This window comes from Mobula hypostoma, chromosome 7 (genome assembly GCF_963921235.1).
Source record: "Mobula hypostoma chromosome 7, sMobHyp1.1, whole genome shotgun sequence".
Taxonomy (NCBI): domain Eukaryota; kingdom Metazoa; phylum Chordata; class Chondrichthyes; order Myliobatiformes; family Myliobatidae; genus Mobula; species Mobula hypostoma.
The window spans coordinates 39526886-39547557 of record NC_086103.1 but is presented as its reverse complement, the minus strand read 5'-3'; the positions used below and the strand labels follow the sequence as shown (position 1 = coordinate 39547557).

Sequence of the window (20672 nt, the reverse complement as noted above, 5' to 3'; positions counted from 1 at the left end):
AAGGTACTGCATTTAAAAACAGATGTGGCTGTGATCACCCCAAATAACAGAAACATTATCACCATCTTTGCAAGTATGAGAAAATGTACAATAATAAAAAATCCAGTTTTAGGACAGTATAATATTAAACATTTAATTAAGTTTCTCTTACAGAGTAATGATAAATGATAACATGTGGTGCAAACTAAATTCAACAAAAAGATCCACTCATTGTCATTCACCAAATTCAACCAAAGCAACATTTGTAAGCACAGGATTTGTTTTTTTTTTAAACCAGATGATTTAATGATTTAAAATAAAGATTCAATTAACCTGGAGTGACAGGTTAATTGCTTAAAGATTCATTCAGGGAAATACATGTTGATAGTTTTACAATGTATTTATAAGATATGGCAGCTCTCCTTCACTTCAAAGTTGCTTTTCTCATGAGTTGCTCATCACTGCCACACATTGGTTTCGACAACATAGGATCTCGGAGTTGCCCCTTACTGAACAAAATCACATGCTATACAGCAGCTTCACCAAGATCTTTTTTTTTAAAAAAACACATGCATACATATTTTTTTTAAGTACCTCTTTACGGTAATGGTTCACAATTTAACTAGCAGCAATTTCTCATTTAAATGTTTAATGTAGAAAAGTCTGAACTTGATATGATTGCCTCGCAATCAAATTAACCTTTAATACATCGTCTAGTATTAAACAGCATGATTTGGAAAACAATAACAGACATCAAATCAAAAGGAAAATGAAATTGGTTTGAACTATGTAACAAGATTTTATTCAAGATTCCAGCATTTACCTTATCATAATGTGATATACTCTGCAGCAAAACAAATAAGAGGCATTTTCCCCTTCACATATTATGCAAGCACCCAGTATAAAGAGAAAAAAAATTCACTGCTGTTCTTAAATATGACTTCCTTGTTGATTCATCCTGTTCCGTTGCTGGAGGGCAGCAGAGACTGAATAGTGTTGAGAATACCTACGTATCATCGAACACTACAAAGTCACGTAAATGTAAAACCTGAGTGCTGGTTGTCAAATAAACTTTTATATCAGTGGCAGTTTTACTGGATAGATTTATACAAATAATTAGACCAAATGTGTAAATTGTGATGCACCTAACTTTTAATGGATTTTGCATTGCAAAATAAAAACATTCATTTTGCTCTTGAATGGCTTACAGAAAACACAAAATCTAATATAAATACAAAACCTGGGTGAAATAATTTAATCACAATATGTACAATGAAAGAATAAACACACTGAACAATCGAACTTTCAACTTTGAACAAGTTCACACTGAACTTTCCATTCAAACACAGTCCCAAACTGTAGAAACAAACATCAGATAAGTAGTCATTTATAGTGTCAACTTTTCAAAATGATACACTCTTTTGTTGTATTCTTAGTTCCCTTTGCATCACCAAATGGCTTGTGCTAATCATACAGATATAATATGAATATACAGTCAAGGTGAGGTTCTTAGTGCATTCTGAACTGCTTTTGTTTAAACTAGTAGTCGTAACAAACTACCTGATGCCAAACTTTGCAAAAATGAATTAAAGGTAAAACATTTCTTGAAGTTCTTTCATTATGGCTTCCCAACCACATAGCTTATTTCTGTTGCTGAATCTTATTTTTCCTTCAACTATTATTTGAGTAAAGTGATCCGGGGGGACCTCCAATAGCCTGAAAGACCAGTGTCTGTGAAGTCTAAAGGAACGAACGGCACAAACAGTACATACCGCAAAGGTAAATGAAAAAAAAACTTTTCTCACTTCTCCCTTCCCCTCCTTTGCTGAATGAAGTCAAGGTACATCAACTCCAAGAAAGAGAAGGATTTCATGGGAGAAGATAAAGGTGAAAAAATAGACACAAAGATCTGCAAATACATCTCCCATTTTCCCATATGTATCCATTGAGCGATTGATGACTTCTGCAGGGATTCCCGACAGAAGCAGGGCCGCAGTTAATACCGTTGTCTTTACCTTCTTCTCACTCTACAAAAGGAACAGAATTGCTATTACATATTTTAAAATATCTTCATTGTGTGATTCTTGCAGTCAATCAGGTTTGTGATGAAAAGGTAAAAACATGATCCTGATGGTGTGTCACCAATATTGAAGTGAATGGCAGCATTAACCAAACACAGACTGCACCTTTTATGGTGCAGTCCTCAATTTACCCTCTATTAATCGTCAGTGTCACACTAAACAGACAAAACAACAAGATGAAACTCACTCACTGGGAATGCAACGTATAGAAAAAAATGACTAAAAGTTATGCATTTTGTGAAATCAGTAGCTTTGTAAGTTACAAAGGTAGTGCACTAGAATGCAAGAGTAACATGTGATGTCAATGATCACTAGTGGATCATTGTGCATTTCTTCAGTGGCTCTTTTTAAAAAAAGTCTTTTTAGTCATTCTGCAATGGGGGCTATTATTTTTTCCTGCAGTAGTTTATAAAAATAAACAATATATACTTCTATAAAAATCACCTGGAATTTAATCAACTTACATGACAGATATACCCTAAGTCACACAACACTTAATTATGTGAATGATGATTTCATAAATTACCTTCAAATCAGTGGTAGCTGAAGAATGCTAACATTTCTTGATGCATGTATTGCATTTTTTCCCCAAGAACTGGACAGAAGCAAATCAATTCTAGGTAACTGAGGTAACATTTGCAAGATACATTACAAATGATGTGTAAAAAATTTGGAAGATACAAGATGTATACTATCTGCACCTTTTACCTTAATGTTTATTTTTGCTACAAATCAGAAGCTGAAGTTCTATCCAAACTGAAATCCAAACCAACTTTCAGGCCTTTTTTTAAAAGGCTATCTTGCTGCTACTAATTTCATGCTTTGTTGGAATTGTTTTTAAAGCTCCATCCTACTTAATTACATAGTGAAAGAATTAAATCTTACCTTCGGAAAGTACTTTGATAGACCAATATATGCAAGTTGAAGAGTCAGAAAGGGAGCAAAAATGGCCTGCAAGAAAAAGATTAATGAGTGAAAAAGCTACATGTGGAGCTGAGTTGAATGACCTTTACAAACCCATTACAAGTGAAAGAGTGCATCATTAATTGTAAACTTCCAGAAGCATTGGCTCTGAATTTGCAGTGGTGAAACTGCTGTCCTGTGTTGTTTAATGCAGAAATTCTGAACATGCTAAAAGACTGAACTGTATTGCAGTACGAGTTTCAACAACTCCACAAGCTCAGGCGATACAGAGCTTGAAATTTAGAAATGTTTGGAAACACCAATGTGACATAACATTAATGTAAAAAGATGTCACAAACCAAAACATTGTGTTTCCTTTTATAGTCACGATACTGCGTAAGAATTCTTATTTTAATTTATAAATGCTTATTTCATTTGTTCCTTAAAAGCATTATCAGTTGAACAAATGAAATAAGTATTTATAAATTAAAATAAGAAAAACAGCATGTTTATATTGATAAGATTTATAGCTAAGATGTCAGGGACCATGACAAGTACAGCAAGAGGAACAACATTATAAAAGTTAATATTGCTATCCAAACCCACTTTTCATATCCTCTGCACAGCTGTGTTTTCTATAAGCACTACATCTAATAGCAATTACAATGATCAACAATTGGTTTCAAAACATTAATTAGCTATCTGGTGGCCTACTGCTCTGACATGACAATGATTATCTAATCACTGGGTCTGAACAATTCTGCATAACTACACAAAATTTATTCCCCCAACGACTGTGAAAAGAATCCAATACAATACTTATTGCAATCTTCATTCTCAAAATAATTAACAGAACAGTTTCTGGATCTCAGAAGATGCTCAAAGTATCCATTCATACTAAGCTGTTTGCACAGCATGATTCAAAGTTCAGAGAAAAATGTAAAAACAATAATATTTTTATAATTGAGGTCTGCCACATTTAGCTCTTGTTGATGAGAGAAACTTCTAGATTGATGTAGAGCCAGGCATTTATGTGTGCACGGTTTTCTCTAACAGTCATTGTTACGACATTCATTTGGTAAAAAGAGTTCAAATCAGCAGCAAAATATGACCCTAAACAATGTTATGAGACAACTACAAAAACTATTTTCTGAACAACTCTGATGAATAATCCTTTATTTTAAAGAAAATTGGTGCTTGCTGTTTCTATAGACCAGACAGATAAAAGAACTGACCTAAATAAAAGCTGGTTTGGAAATTTCACAAATGCACCACATCAAAATGGCAAGGCATTCACAGCAGCTCTTGTCCACCTTTAAGCTGTCATATCTTTTGCAAACTCAGTTTGACACCCATTTTAATGAAATAAATTATTCATTCAATGCAGCGTTCATTTTACATAAAATCAATTATTTCCTATATTCAAAATGCTATTGTCAATCTCAACAACATCAATTTGAACAATTTTTTAAAACTTGTTTTAAACTTTTCAAGTTTTTAAACTAACTTTTTAAAAAGTTACTGGAGTGCACCTCTGCTTCCTAGAGATTTTAATCTAAAGTTTCTGAGAAATAAAACAAGTATTAGCAATGATTGCTTGATCTTTCTGATACTTTCATTCATTATGGTTTCAGCCTCTCAGTTTAAGTCGAAAAAGTGTTTTTTTCATATAATACCCTCCAGGGAAATAGGACATAATTGTAGATAGGACCTTTTATCAGTTATAAAATCAATGAAATCTTTTGCAACCACCAGCATCTTTCTCTTGAAATTCACAAACAACTGAGAAATAGTAGACTTGACTGGGTGGCAAATATTTTAAAAATTGAAATTTGGATTTGAATTCTTATTTAATTGTATCCATTTTACTTGTCATATCATAAATCTAGATAGATATTTTATTGATGCCAAAGGAAATTACAGTCACAGTAGCATTATAAGGGCACAGATTGACAAATATTAGAAGAGAAGAAAGAAAGAATAAAAAATAATTTACCTCAAACAGTCTAACAGTTGGGGGTCATCACCTCCCCGGCTAGAAGTTGACTCATTATAAAGCCTAATGGCCGAGAGCAAGAATGACCTAATATACTCCAAAGAGTGGCGCAGTTGTCTTAGTTCATTACTGAAAGTGCTCCTCTGTTCAGCCAAGGTGGCATGCAGAGGGGGAGAAACATTGCCCAGCACTGCCAGGATTTTCTGTTGGGTCCTGTGTTCTACCACAGCCTCCAGTGTGTCCAGTTTAACTCCTATAACAGAATCAGCCTTTCTAATCAGTTTACTGAGCCAGTTGGCACCACCCGTGTTGATGCCATTGCCTCAGCACACCACCGCATAGAAGATTGTACTGGCGACATCAGACTGGTAGAACATGTGAAGAACATTTTTCCTACATTTATCTTATAAAACTAACAAGTCCCAACTCAACAAATAGTAACTTTAGTACCAGCAGAGATAACTGAGCACTGCAGAACACTGAGGTGGGCGGTAAAGCAGAGGGATTGAGGAATACAGGTCCACAATTCCTTGAAAGTGGCATCACAGGTTGATAGGGCTGTAAGGAGAGCTTTTTGGCACACTGGCCTTCATAAATCAGTGCGCGGAGTACAAGAGTTGGGACGATATGTTAGAGTTGGTGAGGCCAAATTTGGAGTATAGTCTGTAGCTCTGGTCACCTACCTACAGGAAAGATGTCAATAAGCTTGAAAGAGTGCAGAGAAAATTTACAAGGATGTTGCCAAGACTTGAGGACCTGAGTTATGGAGAGAGGTTGAATAGGTTAGGACTTCACTCCTTCTTAATCTTGCGTACCTCTATTAGAGGTATATAAAATTATGAAAATATAGTTAGGGTGAATCATGCAGGCTTTTTCCAGAGGCTGGGTGAGACTAGAACAAGAGGCCATAGGTTAAAGGTGAAAGGTGAAATATTTAAGTGGAACCTCAGGGGAACTACTTCACTTGGAGTGGTGCAAGTGTGGAATGAGCTGGCAGTAGAAGTGTTGGATGCGGGTTCAACTGCAATATTTAAGGAAAGTTTGGACAAGTAAATGGATGAGGGGGTATGGACCGCTATGGTGGGGTTCTGGGTAGATGAGACTACGCAGTAAAACAGGCTGGCATGGATTGGATGGGCCAAAGGGCCTGTTTCTGTGCTGTACGATTATAAAACCAAACCGTAAAACTTCAACTTCAACATCTGAATTCACAAATGACACTGACAAGAATATTTTGAAAACTAAATCAAATCATTTAATGTATTTTTTTCTAAAATAATCATTGGTAATATCAATAAGAAACTGATTTCTGGAAATAAAGAGTACCAATATAAATGACTGGATTCTACCATCCATCATGATGAAGATAATGTTTGTTACTAAACTAAAAAAAATTCAAAATTTAGCTTCACCAACATTCTCAAAGACCTAACTGTCCTTGGAAAACTGTCCATGTTGCAAAGTCAGTCATTCCAAGGTGTATTTATTGTCATCCCTGGTGTTAGGAAGTTCACTGAGAACTAAATCACATGTAAAAATTCTTATAAAACATACTACAAGATATGAAATAGCTTCTCCCCACAAAAAAAGCATGGAGGTTTGCCAAGCTGTTACTTTAGCTCAGTAAAACGTTGAAAACAAACCTCATGTAACAAAGCTTAACCTATGTCCTGTAATAAAATAATTTGTAATGAAGCATATGGCAGGTACAGTGTACTGAAATTTTCCAAATTTATGCCAGCACAAAGCCTGATCCACGAGTCCCTGTACATACCAGCAATCCTATAAAACAACAAAACCAGGGATTGTCATGGAATATCTCCAGGTACACAATGTAATTGAATCGAAATTTAATAAAAGACTTGTCTTCAGCAGTATCTCAGGTGCAAGATGAAGGAAATGTTTTAGCCGAATAGTGCCTTGGTCAAAAGCTTTCTGCAAAATTGCATTCCGTTCTGCCTTTATTGTATGTATTAACTAGCAATCAATTACAAAGCTTTCGCTCAACACACATAAAAACTGCTGGTGAACTCAGCAGGCCAGGCAGCATCTTTAGGAAGAGGTACAGTCGACGTTTCGGGCCGAGACCCTTCATCAGTACGAACTGAAAGAAGAGATAGTAAGAGATTTGATAGTGGGAGGGGAGGGGGAGATCCAAAATGATAGGAGAAGACAGGAGGGGGAAGGATGGAGCTAAGAGCTAGAAAGTTGATTGGCAAAAGGGATATGAAAGGATCATGAGACGGGAGGCCGAGGGAGAAAGAAGGGGGAAGGGGGGGAAGCCCAGAGGTTGGGCAAGGAGTATAGTGAGAGGGACAGAGGGAGAAAAAGGAGAGAGAGAAAAGAATTTTTTAAAAATATAAATAAGTAACAGATGGGGTACGAGGGGGAGGTGGGGCCTTAGCGGAAGTTAGAGAAGTCGATGTTCATGCCATCAGGTTGGAGGCTACCCAGACGTAATATAAGGTGTTGTTCCTCCAACCTGAGTGTGGCTTCATCTTGGCAGTAGAGGAGGCCGTGGAAAGACATATCAGAATGGGAATGGGACACGGAATTAAAATGTGTGGCCACTGGGAGATCCTGCTTTCTCTGGTGGACAGAGTGAAGGTGTTCAGCAAAACAGTCTCCCAGCCTGCGTCGGGTCTCGCCAATATATAGAAGGCTGCATCGGGAGCACCGGACACAGTATATCACCCCAGCCGACTCACAGGTGAAGTGTCGCCTCACCTGGAAGGACTGTCAGGGGCCCTGAATGGTGGTAAGGGAGGAAGTGTAAGGGCATGTGTAGCACTTGTTCCGCTTACAAGGATAAGTGCCAGGAGGGAGATCGGTGGGAAGGGATGGGGGGGACGAATGGACAAGGGAGTCGCGTAGGGAGCGATCCCTGTGGAAAGCAGAGGGGCGGGGAGGAAAGATGTGCTTAGTGGTGGGATCCCGTTGGAGGTGGCGGAAGTTACGGAGAATAATATGTTGGACCCGGAGGCTGGTGGGGTGGTAGGTGAGGATAAGGGGAACCCTACTCCTAGTGGGGTGGCGGGAGGATGGGGTGAGAGCAGATGTGCATGAAATGGGAGAGATGCGTTTGAGAGCAGAGTTGGTGGTGGAGGAAGGGAAGCCCCTTTCTTTAAAAAAAGGAGGACATCTCCTTCGTCCTGGATTGAAAAGCCTCATCCTGAGAGCAGATGCGGCGGAGACTTTCGCTTTACTGTCTCACTTGGTTAATTCGCATCTCCCTGTGACTGTAATAGCATATTCTTCCATTTGCTAAGGAATGCCATAGGTCCTTTGCAAGCTTACATAAAAGAAATCCCTATGAAAATGCGTTAAGTATTTTACAGTAGAAACCAGACGCAGTACTTACCAGATATTTGCATACAAAGATTCTAACCATTAAGGCTAGAAGAGCACTACCCACCAAGCGGAAAACTCGGAATGTGCCAAATTCTTCATTTTCACCTCCATTCTCCTGACCAGGCTTTTCACTCATCAGTTGATTTCGAAGTTTCATTGCTTCATCAAAGCGTGATATATACTGCTCGATACCACGGCGGGAAGAATGCTCTAGTGACACATCTGATGTTCCCAGGTCCTGACTTCCCGGACCCAAATCATCGTCAACCTCATTAGTTTTGTTAATTGAGTCTTTTCTGTCTGCAGAATATGGCCCCTGATTCTCTGTTCCATTAGCATAATGAATGGATGCCACTGAACCATCAGATTCGTCTGAAATTCCTGGAGTTCTTTTGGATAAGCCTGAAGTCAACAGAGATTCTGTTTTCTCCAGTTCATATGGTGGAAGAGAATCTGCTCGGTTCCCCTCTTCTGCATATAAGGAAACAAGAAAATACTGTATTTATCTTTCAAGTATAATTAAATAAGTATTCAAAATGTATGATAAAAAAATCACTCACATTTGATTTTTTAAGTTGGCATGTTACAAGGTTACTTCCAATTCTAGGTCCTCATTTTTATTTTAATAATTTATGTTGAATCTGATGAAGAGCTTTTAGAAGCCCATATAACATTGTATACCAGAACAGCTGATCAAATTTATGGTAGGATCTTCATATCTAGTATGCCTTTTTATTGGGAAGAGCAAAGCATTACAAAACTTAAATTTGATATATTTGTATTTTCACTTTTAATAAGCATTCACAACACAGTCAAATTTCTAATTCAACCTGAATAATTGTACAGATCATTTCAAAACTGCTACCTGGTTCCATGAGAATGTTTGCCAGTTCATTGCATGAAGCAAATCTAAAGTATAAATTACAAGCTAAATTATGTTTCTGGCAATTGGTCACCGTATGATGCACCCTGCTATATGAATATGCTTGTCTACAACCCGTGAAGAGCACCTTTAACTGCTTGCCTAGGAATGCCTGGGTGGGATGGATTCCACTGCACCACCCCAGAACAGAAGGACAGTGTACTGAAGTGTGCTATCCCAGAAGTATTGTATTGGCCATCTTACACCATCACTAACTGCATTATGCTCCTGTTGAACCCAGAATCAAACACTTGCTGTCAAGGGCAATCTACTGAGCTCGGTATTTTAGAGAGGGGTCTGAGGAGACAGAAAAATAACAGAAAGGCATAAACCATGCAGAGATAGAAACAAAGAAAACTAACAGCACAATACAGGCCCTTCAGCCCACAATGCTGTTCCCAACATGTTCTTACTTTAGAAATTACCTAGGGTTACCCAGAGCCCTCTATTTTTCTGAGCTCCATGTACCTATCCAGGAGTCTCTTAAAAGACCCTATGTATCCGCAAATTAAAAAAAAACCGGAACACAAGGGATAACAAATTCTCAGTGGTCACACTTGCTTCATTTAAAGTAATTAGTGATTAAGTCTAAATTACAAGAAAATAGTTTTACTTATTCTTATTTAGAGATACAGTGCGGAATAGGCCCTTTGAGCTGCACCGCACAGCAATCCCAGACAAAACTGATTTATCCCTAACCTAATCACTGGACATTTACAATGACCAATTAACCACCCCCAGTACATCCTTGGACTGTGGGTGGAAACCAGAGCACCTGGAGAAAACTCATCCATGCCATGGAGAGATTGTCAAGGATGAGGTTACAGAGTACCTGGAGGCATATGACAAGATAGGCAGAACTCTGCATGGTTTCCTTAAAGGAAAATCCTGCCTGACAAACCTATTGCAATTTTTTGAGGAAATTACAAGTAGGCTAGACAAGGGAGATGCAGTGGATGTTGTATATTTGGATTTTCAGAAGGCCTTTGACAAGGTGCCACACATGAGGCTGCTAAAGATAAGAGCCCATGGAATTACGGGAAAGTTACATACGTGGATAGAGCGTTGGTTGATTGGCAAGAAACAGAGTGGGAATAAAGGGATCCTATTCTGGTTGGCTGCTGGTTACCAGCGGTGTTCAACAGGGGTCCGTGTTGGGGCCGCTTCTTTTTACATTGTACATCAATGATTTGGATTATGGAATAGATGGCTTTGTGGCTAACTTTGCTGATGATAGAAGGTTAAGTGGAGGGGTCGGTAGTGCTGAGGAAACAGACAGTCTGCAGAGAGACTTGGATAGACTGGGAGAATGGGCAAAGAAGTGGCAAATGAAATACAATGTTGGAAAGTGTATGGTTATGCACTTTGGTAGAAGAAATAAACAGGCAGACTATTATTTAAATGGTGAGAGAATTCAATTTTCTGAGATGCAACGGGACTTGGGAGTCCTTGTGCAGGATACCCTTAAGGTTAACCTCCAGGTTGAGTCGGTAGCGAAGAAGGCGAATGCAATGTTGGCATTCATTTCTAGAGGAATAGAGTATAAGAGCAGGGATGTGATGTTGAGGCTCTATAAGGCACTGGTAAGACCTCACTTGGAATACTGTGGGCAGTTTTTGGCTCCATATTTAAGAAAGGATGTGCCGACATTGGAGAGGGTTCAGGGAAGATTCACTAGAATGATTCCAGGAATGAGAGGGTTAACATATGAGGAACGTTTGTCCGCTCTTGGACTATATTCCTTGAAGTGTAGAAGAATGAGGAGGGACCTCACAGAAACATTTTGAATGTTGAAAGGCATGGACAGAGTGGATGTGGCAAAGTTGTTTCCCATGATGGGGGAGTCTAGTACGAGAGGGCATGACTTAAGGATTGAATGGCGCCCAGTTAGTACAGAGATGCGAAGAAATTTTTTTAGCCAGAGGGTGGTGAATCTGTGGAATTTGTTGCCACGGGCAGCAGTGGAGGCCAAGTCATTAGGTGTATTTAAGGCAGAGATTGATAGGTATCTGAGTAGCCAGGGCATCAAAGGTTATGGTGAGAAGGCGGGGGAGTGGGACTAAATGGGAGAATGGGTCAGCTGATGATAAAATGGCGGAGCAGACTCGACGGGCCGACTGGCTGACTTCTGCTCCTTTGTCTTATGGTCTAACATACAGATTCCTTAGAGATGGCACCAGAATTGAACTCCAAACTCCGACGCCCCGAGCTGTAATAGCGTCACGCTAACCGCTATGCTACTGTGAGGTACCAACATTCACCCACACATTAACACTCTCCTGACGCTTCAATGAAAAATGTGAGAAACAATACAGTGAAGCTGATGATAAAGCCACATGGTAAAAGTGGCTTAGGTATTCCTGATATACAGGCAATGTATTTTACGTTAACTTTGCTATTCCAAGAGATAAAGCACCAGAAGGACAGTCAGGGACTTAAATCAGGATCATAATAGCCTTCCTGGAATTGCAATGTCAATGGAGCAAATGGTAACAGTGCATCTTGAAAATTAATAATTTAGTTTCGCTGCAGGTGGAGAAAACAAAAAAACTTTCCCTCATAAATCGATTGGATCTACTGGAAGTGTCCAATGCAAACTTGAAATGAAATGTCCCCAATGTAGAGGTTGGTTGGCAAATGCAATGTGGAAAACTGTTTCTGCTGCTGATGGGCTACAAGTAGGGTTCATGGGGAATTCAGTGTTAAGAATTAATGACCAGAGGAGAAATCATGTTAGTTTTAAACATGTATTCCAACCAGCAACGGGAAACAATGATACTTATACTACACATAGATTGGGTAAATTAGATTAAAACCACTACTCATTAACAGGGAAAAAAAACCATAAAGATTCAATCTGTCTGGTGTTTCAACACATTGACCGAAAGCAAAAATTTACCAATTGTTAGGTGACAAGAGTTATTATGAAATATATATTATACAGGTGTCCCCCGCTTTTCGAATGTTCGCTTTATGAAACCTCATTGTTACGAAAGACCTACATTAGTTACCTGTTTTTGCTAACAGAAGGTGTTTTCACTGTTACTAAAAAAGGCAGCGCGCGCCCCAAGCAGCCAAGCTCCTCCCCCGGAACTGCATTCTCGCCGGCATTGCTTAAACATGTGCCTGTGAGCAGCCGTTAGCAAGGTAAGTTCCACGGTATCAGAAGAGCACGTTAGGGTGTTAAACTTAGCGTAAAACTAGACATAATTAAGCGTTTTGATCGTGGTGAACGAAGTAAGGACAAAGTGAGTTTGGCTTGTGGAAGTTGATGAAGATGATGTTGAAGAGGTTTTGGCATCCCATGACCAAGAACTGATAGATGAAGAGCTGATGCAATTGGAAGAGAAAAGGATAACAATTGAAACCGAATGCAGTAGCCAACGGACCGAAAGTGAAGTTGTCCAGGAACTGAACATGAAGCAACTGCATGAGATGATAGAAAAATGCGTAAGCAGTCAAGCATACTGTCGTTTTTTAAGCCTTCCACATCAGACACAACAGACAACGAACCTCCACCATCAACATCGAGGCAGGCAGACGTAGAAGATGAGCTGCCTGCCCTGATGGAAATGGACGACGATGAGATGACACCCCAGTGTCTCACCACCCCAACTCCTGGGCTGTGGACCAATACATTGCTGCGGTAGCTGGGGCGCACTCAACACATCTTTAAGAAAAATGCCAAAATAAACAAGCTAGTTAATTAGGTGCCGCCCAGCACGTAAATGTCGGCCCAGATCAGAGACGATTGCCGATTGCGGCACCTCTGATGTGGGCCGACATTTACGTGCCAGGCGGCACCTAATTAATCAGCTTGTTTATTTCGGCTTTTTTCTTAAAGATGTGCTGGGTGTGCCCCGGCCACCGCTGCATTCTCCGCGGCAATGTATCGGTCGGTGGCCTGGAGGGTGGGGACCACTGCACCACCCCAACCTCCAACGACTCAGCCTAACACATCATCATCAGTGTGCTCGGCACTGTATTCACAAGTGATACTACACTGTACATACATTATTTCTACTTTATACTGGCTGTGTATTGTTATGTGTTATTTGGTATGATTTGGCAGCTTCATAGCTTAAAGGTTACTGGAGAGAGTGTTTCTGCCGAGAGCGCTTGCGTGAGATTTTTCGCTACGGAGAACAGTGCCGGCAATGATTGTAGACACGTATTTCTACTTTATATTGGCTGTGTATTTATCATATCATTCCTGCTTTCACTATATGTTACTGTTATTTTAGGTTTTATATGTTATTTGGTATGATTTGGTAGGTGTGTATGTGTGTGTAAAGAAGTCAGTTATGACTTTTCTGATAGGTATATTTCAGATATATAAACCACATTTAATACAGTATTGAAAACAAACTGATTTTCCTGTTTTAATTCGCCAGCTGTTCCAGCACACTATTTTGTATCAGTTTTCAAAATATTTATATGCCCACATGGTTCAAGATATTTACATGCCCCCATGGTTTAAAGCCAAGAAATAGTACTCGACCAGAAATTATAAAACTGAAGCACGCAAGCATTATAAACAAGCACCAATTGCAAAGTAATTTGTCAACAACCTTCCCTTCAACATCAGCAAAATGAAGAGAGCTGGTCATCAACTTCTGGAAGGGAGGGAGGCAGTTAGTGCACATGCCCCAGTTTACATCAGTACAGTAGTGTGAGGTTGAAAGCTTCATGTTCCAGGGAGTGATCATCACCAATACCCGGTCCTGGTCCAACCACAGATGCCATGGCCAAGAAAACTCACCAATGTGTCTGTTTCCTTCAGAAGCTAAAGCAATTTGGCATGTCCTCACTGAACCATGCCCATCTTTAATCGGTACACCACAGAAAGCATCCTACCTGGATGCAGAATGGCTCAGTATGACAACTGCTCTATACATGATTGCAAGAAACTGCAGAGAGTTGTGAACACAGCTCAGTACATCACAGAAACCAACCTCCCCTCCATGAACTCTCCATCTGCACTTCTCACTGCCTCAGTAAAGCAGCCAACATAATCAAAGACCCCACCCACGCCAAATATTCTCTCTTCTCCCCTCTCCCATTGGGCATAAAATATAAAAGGCTGAAGGTAAGTACCACAAGGTTCAAACAGTTTTTACCCCACAAACCTACTGAATGGCTGTAAGTATGACAAGATAGACTCTTAACCTCACAATCTTTCTCACAATTTGAGCAGTATGCAAGACAAGCACATGTTCTGCCAGTGACAATAATAAACCAATTCTAATTACAGGTTTCCCCCGCCATCCGAAGGTAGAGCGTTCCTATGAAATGGTTCGTAAGCCGAAATGTCGTAAAGCGAAGAAGCAATTACCATTTATTCATATGGGAAAATTTTGTGAGCGTTCGCAGACCCAAAAATAACCTACCAAATCATGCCAAATAACACATAAAAGCTAAAATAACAGTAACATATAGTAAAAGCAGGAATGATAGGATAAATACACAGCCTATATAAAGTAGAAATACTTCTCTATAACGATTGCCTGCACAGATCTCCGTAGCGAAAATCTCACGCAAGCGGTCTCGGCAGAAAATCTCACGCAAGCGCTGTTGGCATAAACGCGCTCTCCAGTAACCTTTAAACTATAAAGCTGCCAAATCTACCAAATAACATGTAAAAATACACAGCCTATATAAAATAGAAATAACGTATGAACAGTGTAGTATCACTCACCGGAATTGCGAAGACATCGAGCACACTGATGATGGTGTGTTAGACTGAGTCGTCACAGGTTGGAGTGGTGCAGTGGCCCCCACCCTCCAGGCCGCCGACTGATACATTGCCGCGAAGAATGCAGGGTAGCTGGGAGGCACACAGCACATCTTTAAGAAAAAAGCTGAAATAAACACGCTAATTAATTAGGTGCTGCCCGGCACGTAAATGTCGGCGCAGATCAGAGGCGATTGCCGATTGCATCGCCTCTGATCTGGGCCGACAATTACGCGTGGGGCGGCACCTAATTAATTAGCATGTTTATTTCGGCTTTTTTCTTAAAGATGTGCTGTGTGCCTCCCGGCTACTGCTGCATTCTCCACAAATCAGTACAGTATCTGTCCACGGCCTGGGTGTTGGGGTGGTGGGACACGGGGGTGTCATCTCATCATCGATCAGGGCAGGCAGCTCATCTTCTCCTATGACTGCCCGCCTCGATGTCGACGGTCGAGGTTCGTCGTCTGCTGTGGCTGATGTGGAAGGCTTGCTTGACTGCTGAGCCTCACACATTTTTCTATCATACAGTTCTTTGTAAGGACTCAAACCATCTTGCAAATATCCCCTAAACCTACGTACCCTTTCAAAATTAAAGTCGTACTTTATCATTGCAGCGAAAATCTCACGCTGTTGCTTCACTTTCTGCATTCGGTTTCGATTGTTATCCTTTCCTCTTCCAATTGCATCAGCTCTTCATCTATCAGTTCTTGGTCATGGGATGCCAAAACCTCTTCAACATCATCTTCGTCAACTTCCACAAGCCAAACTCACTTTGTCCTTGCTTCGTTCACCACGATCGAAACGCTTAATTATGTCTAGTTTTACGCTAAGTGTAACACCCTTACTCTTTCAGGCTTTTCCGACACCTTAGAACGCATCTTGCTAACGGCTGCTCAATGCAACGTGTTAAAACAATGCCGTTCCGAATCCGGGGAAGAGCAGCTGCTCGGGGCGCACGCTGCCTTTCTTCGTAACAGTAAAAACACCTTCTGAAAGCGAAAACGATATTAACGTAGGTCTTTCGTAACAGTGAGGTTTAGTAAAACGAACGTTCGAAAAGCGGGGGACACCTGTAATCCCAAACTGCTGTAGTCACAAACTTTAATCAATTCAGGGATTATATATACTTACAGAGATAGTGATTCATCAAGATTGGAGTGTCTTCTGACAGCAAATTTAGATATACTGACAAAAGGCATGTTCTGGGAGTACCAGGAAAGGTCTGCATCAAAGCTGAGAACACTGTGAACAGTTCTGGACAGAAAACACTGGATATGTGGAAGAATTCATTGTTGCCTTCTAGTCTTGAAGTAGAAGATGGATTTAGAATCCACAGAGTTAATGGTAAAGTTAATCCAGGGAAATCTATTTCCACTTTTTTTTACTTGCCTGCAGTCTTTCTGGGCTTCAACATTTACCTATCATCTTAATTTTAAGCACTTTAAGTATATAGCTTTTATTTAGAAAAGAAAGAAAAAGTACATTTCTAAGTAATGTAATTAATGAAGCAGAATAGGAAATATGTAAATTGCAAGCATAGAAATTTAAAGTTCAAAGTGCAAAACACTGTTCCATTTGTTCCAAGAAAGGTTACTGAAGACCATTATTCAGAAGTGGAAGATACATCACTGTACCTTTAAGTGTCAAAAATCTGTCATTTCAACTAGCAAAATAATTCTAGCTGTGTCATGCCTACACAAAACTGCAAGACACCCTCAGAAAATAGAAAACCCTCAGAAGCTTAAGATTCATATTATGGTTCAAGTGCAAGATCATGTTCCCGTTAGTAAAGGATATAGCTTAAAGCTCATAGCTTTTACTGAATTTGTGCAATCACAGGCAATCAGGTATAGGCATATCATCTTCAAACTATTATCCTGTATTAATCATATTCTCCTTCTCAACTATATAGTAGAAAACTAGCCTACACACCTAGGTTTCACACAAGTAGTGGGCAAACCTCCAGACGTGATCAAGATCTCAAATTCTTGATTTTTCTTTTAAACGTGCAAATGGGCCCCAACCATTTGTCTTGGCGTGGCATTGGATATTAACAGCAACACATCACCACATTTTTCAAAAACGTTTAATCCAATTTTCCGTAATCGGTATTAAGAATTTGCAGGAAAAACTCAGTGGGTCGAGCAGTTGTGACGGGGAAGGAACGATGGACGTTTCGGGTCAAAACGCTGCTGAGGGAATAGATGCTGCTCGACCTGCTGTGTTGCTCCAGATTCCAGGATCTGCATTGCCTTCCAACCTTTGTCTGATATTCAGTGCGCGGTAATCGCTCCTAGTTTCAAAAGAGTGGCTGCGTTTCATTGTTTGTTGCGCTATTGTTATCAGTAACAATGGTTCTGCCTACTAATTCTGTGTACAGTATGTGAATCGCTGGAGCTCCCCGCCGCCAGTGACCGCTGCTCAACCGGTTACCAAGGGCCTGAGCTCGGGCCCCAGGCCGCGCGTCCTCCACCCGCTCGCTAACTCACCCGCCCCGTTTTTGCTGAAGCCCATGATTCGGTTCAGCCGATCCTCCGAGTTCAGGAGCAGCTTCCTCCGACGGAGTTCGGCTCTCCGCCGTGCCGAACTCATCTTTTTCTGGTCGTCTCCGCCGTTCAAGGCGCCGCCAGCGCTCTCCATCCCCGCCGAGTGAGTGCGGCCGCCGCGGCGCCGCCTTGTCTGGGCGCACGGCGATGACATCACAGAGACCATGGCTGGGGTTCGGGCCGGAGGGCTGAACCGCCCCTGGCCTGTTGTCACCAATCTTTTCTAGCATGTAAGTTTATCTGTAAACCGAGTGAATCGGTGTCACCACGCCAGCTTTTGAAAGCTAGAGCGGCGCCCACTCCTGAACAAAGGCTGCTGCTCTGCTCATGTACAACGCACAGCAGTGAATGGGCGGAATATTCCTTCACTGACAATGAAGTCAAATAGTAACTCGATGAAAGCCTGCGGAAGACATTCAAAAAGCCAAAATAAAAAGCGGTGGCATATTTTGGGGGAATGATGCAAATGTTTAAACTTGATAAGTAGAGTATTTTTATTATATTAATAATGGAGGCTCGCAATCTGAAACGTGGAATGTTTTTTTTCGTCTCCCGTGTACGCTGAATGGCCTGTTGTGTTCCTCCCGTATTTTGTGTGTGTAACTATGTATTTTTATTAATACTAAGCACGATTATACTTTGTAGTTAATGTAAGAGTCTGAAGATGTGAGGTCATGGACCCTATACAGATCAGGGAGGAGGAAGTGTTTTCTTTCTTGATGAAAATTAGGGTGGATAAATCCCCAGTGCCTGACAATGTGTTGCCTCTGACACTGGGAGGCAAGTGCAGAAATTGCAAAGGTGTTCAGTAGGAGTTAAACATGAATGGCTATCCAATGCTGGGTATCTTGTTAAATTTAAATAAATGGCTGCTGCACATATTGATGGATTTAGGAAAAAGGCTGGTAAATGGGGTTGAGTCTTAGATCAGCATGATTGAATTTCAGAGCGGGCAATTGCCTACTGCTGCATCTCAGTTACTAAGCTTTTTATCATCAGTAGAAATAAATTTTCTGAATTCATATAAATTCTTGTCCAACTAGTGTACTGAGCACTTGTGGACAGAAGGGATGGTTTCCACTGGAACTGGAGGGGAACTAATATCCTAGGGCGAAGGTTGCTGGTGCTGCACGGTGACGGCGGGGGGGGGGGTTAGAAGTTGCAGGGGGATGTGTTCATCAGAATGTGTCTGGTCTGGAGGAACAACCTTTTAACCCCTTCTGAACAGACAAGAATGAGGCTAACCTTGTCATACATCAGGAATATTTTTGAAATGATCCAAGACTGCTGCAAGCACATGGAATAATGGTAGCACACGAACCCAGCACAACCATCAGAATGGCTCCTCCTGGGACCCAAGGACCCAACAGCCCTGGTGGAGAGAACAAACATAATACACTGTACCAGATCCAGTGAGGAGACTGCTCCATACACCATGCATGACAGACGGGAGACATCTATCCACGAGACCTCATGAACATCAGCTAGTCGTAAGAAACATGGACCTCTGTCTCTTATGAAGACCAAGGAGGATACAAGTTCATCTGGGAAACCACAAAAATCCTGGCAGAAGCGCAATACAAGAAATCGAGAATTCTTGGAAGCTTGTTTTTCAACAGAAGACTCTATTAACAAGCATATTGAACAGGACGCAATTTATGAAACTAGGCGTCTGCGGGATTGGTGCTGAGGGTGACCACAGATACCTGAAGGCCCAATGCTGACAACGACCAATAACAGAGATCACTTGGCTATCGGGTTGGCTGGGACCCAGCAGAGATTAGCGGCCAGCGCGATAGCCAACCAAACAGAACAACGAGTCAAACCAATATAAACGCAAGTACTCTGCTGACACAGTCAATTGAGCCGTGATGATGTCACTTCGACCATGACAAAATGTTTGCCACCTCATGTCCCGGTTGGGCGAATAAGTATCTGTTGGTAATGTTTGAGAATTTGGATCTAAATGTCTATTGATGTGTTGCCAAACAAAGGGTTATTAAATAAATCAAAGCTCACAAATTTGGTGGTACAGTAATGTACTGGAAAGGATTGAGGATTGTTAGAGAGACAAAGTACAGAAATAAATCAGACATTTTTCAGTTGGAAGGCTGGGGCCAGTGGGATTCATGTGATTCCCAAGTGTTCCAAATCTATTTCAATGATTAGGAGAGGAATCCAAGATTGCTGATGATGCAAAACAAAGTTACAGTGTGTGGGGTGAGGAAAATGCAGAGAGGCTTCATGGGATATAGACAGGTTAATTGAATAGGCAAGGGAGTGTCAGAATAAAAATAGAGATGTCTTCTTCCAAATGCTTAAAGCCCAAGTGAGACTGCATCTGTAGTTCTGCCCTCAGTGCCTCAGGAAGGATATACTGGCAGAGAAGGTTCATCAGACTGATTCAGGAGAGGTGGGTTTGTACCCTTGGAGCTGCCTCATCCAACAGTTACATAAAAGCTTCTCGGAGAGATAGTACAGTTAGAAACAGCACTTTTAACTGTCGGTTCCCTGACATCCCAGACACTTGTGTTAAATGTTTAGAAGAAAAAGGTACTCTGTTTCACTGTGTATGGGACTGCCCAAAATTAAAAAAAATACTGGAAAACAGTTGTTCAGACTGTATCTGAGATTGTTGGAGTAAAAGTGCCTCACCAAGCAAAAATGCGTGTACAAGGTATATATCCAAAGAACTTCACTGTTAGTTCAAAACAGTCAATTTTAATTGACTTTGGACTCCTGCAGGCCAGGAGGGTGATAGCTTTATCTTGGAGAAAAATGGATATACCTTTGATACGTGTACCGGTGAAGGAGATGGCATCTTATATTGTATAGGAGAGACTGACTTACATAACCAGAGGAAGGGCAGGAGAATTTGAAAATGTGTGGAAACCTTTATTGGAGTTTCTTGGACGTCACGGTGCACAGTCATTTTGAAATAGCTGTGTGCTGTTGAGTGCTTCTATGGTTTTTTTTCTGATGTGTTTTTATTTTATTTCTTTGTTAAATATGTGAAGTATGTGAAATGTTATATTTCTTTGATGATTGTGGAAAAACATGAGGATATGTTTCACTATTTAGTTTAATTATTATTATTGTTTATTTGTATATGTGAAATATATGTAAAATTCAATAAAAAAAGTTAAGGAACAGCACTTTT

General features: G+C 40.6%; 1 protein-coding gene across 1 annotated transcript; it reads right to left on the bottom strand.

The window, feature by feature from the left end:
• Window positions 1-57: 57 nt before the first annotated feature.
• camlg (calcium modulating ligand) lies at window positions 58-17959 on the bottom strand. The gene is made up of 4 exons (XM_063053286.1): window positions 17456-17959; window positions 8321-8781; window positions 2946-3011; window positions 58-2006 (listed from the first exon to the last, which is right to left on the bottom strand). Exons 1-4 carry the CDS (start codon window positions 17676-17678, stop codon window positions 1815-1817), a joined length of 942 nt encoding a protein of 313 aa, XP_062909356.1. The 5' UTR covers window positions 17679-17959; the 3' UTR covers window positions 58-1814.
• Window positions 17960-20672: the final 2713 nt, after the last annotated feature.

Coding starts and splice junctions, on each gene's coding strand:
- camlg (XM_063053286.1), bottom strand. CDS start 17,678: ATGGTCTCTGTGATGTCATCGCCGTGCGCCCAGACAAGGCGGCGCCGC. Junction 8,782..17,455: donor CTTCAGCAAAAACGGGGCGG/GTGAGTTAGCGA, acceptor CCTTATATGCAG/AAGAGGGGAACCGAGCAGAT. Junction 3,012..8,320: donor TCTTTGTATGCAAATATCTG/GTAAGTACTGCG, acceptor TTTTTCTTGCAG/GCCATTTTTGCTCCCTTTCT.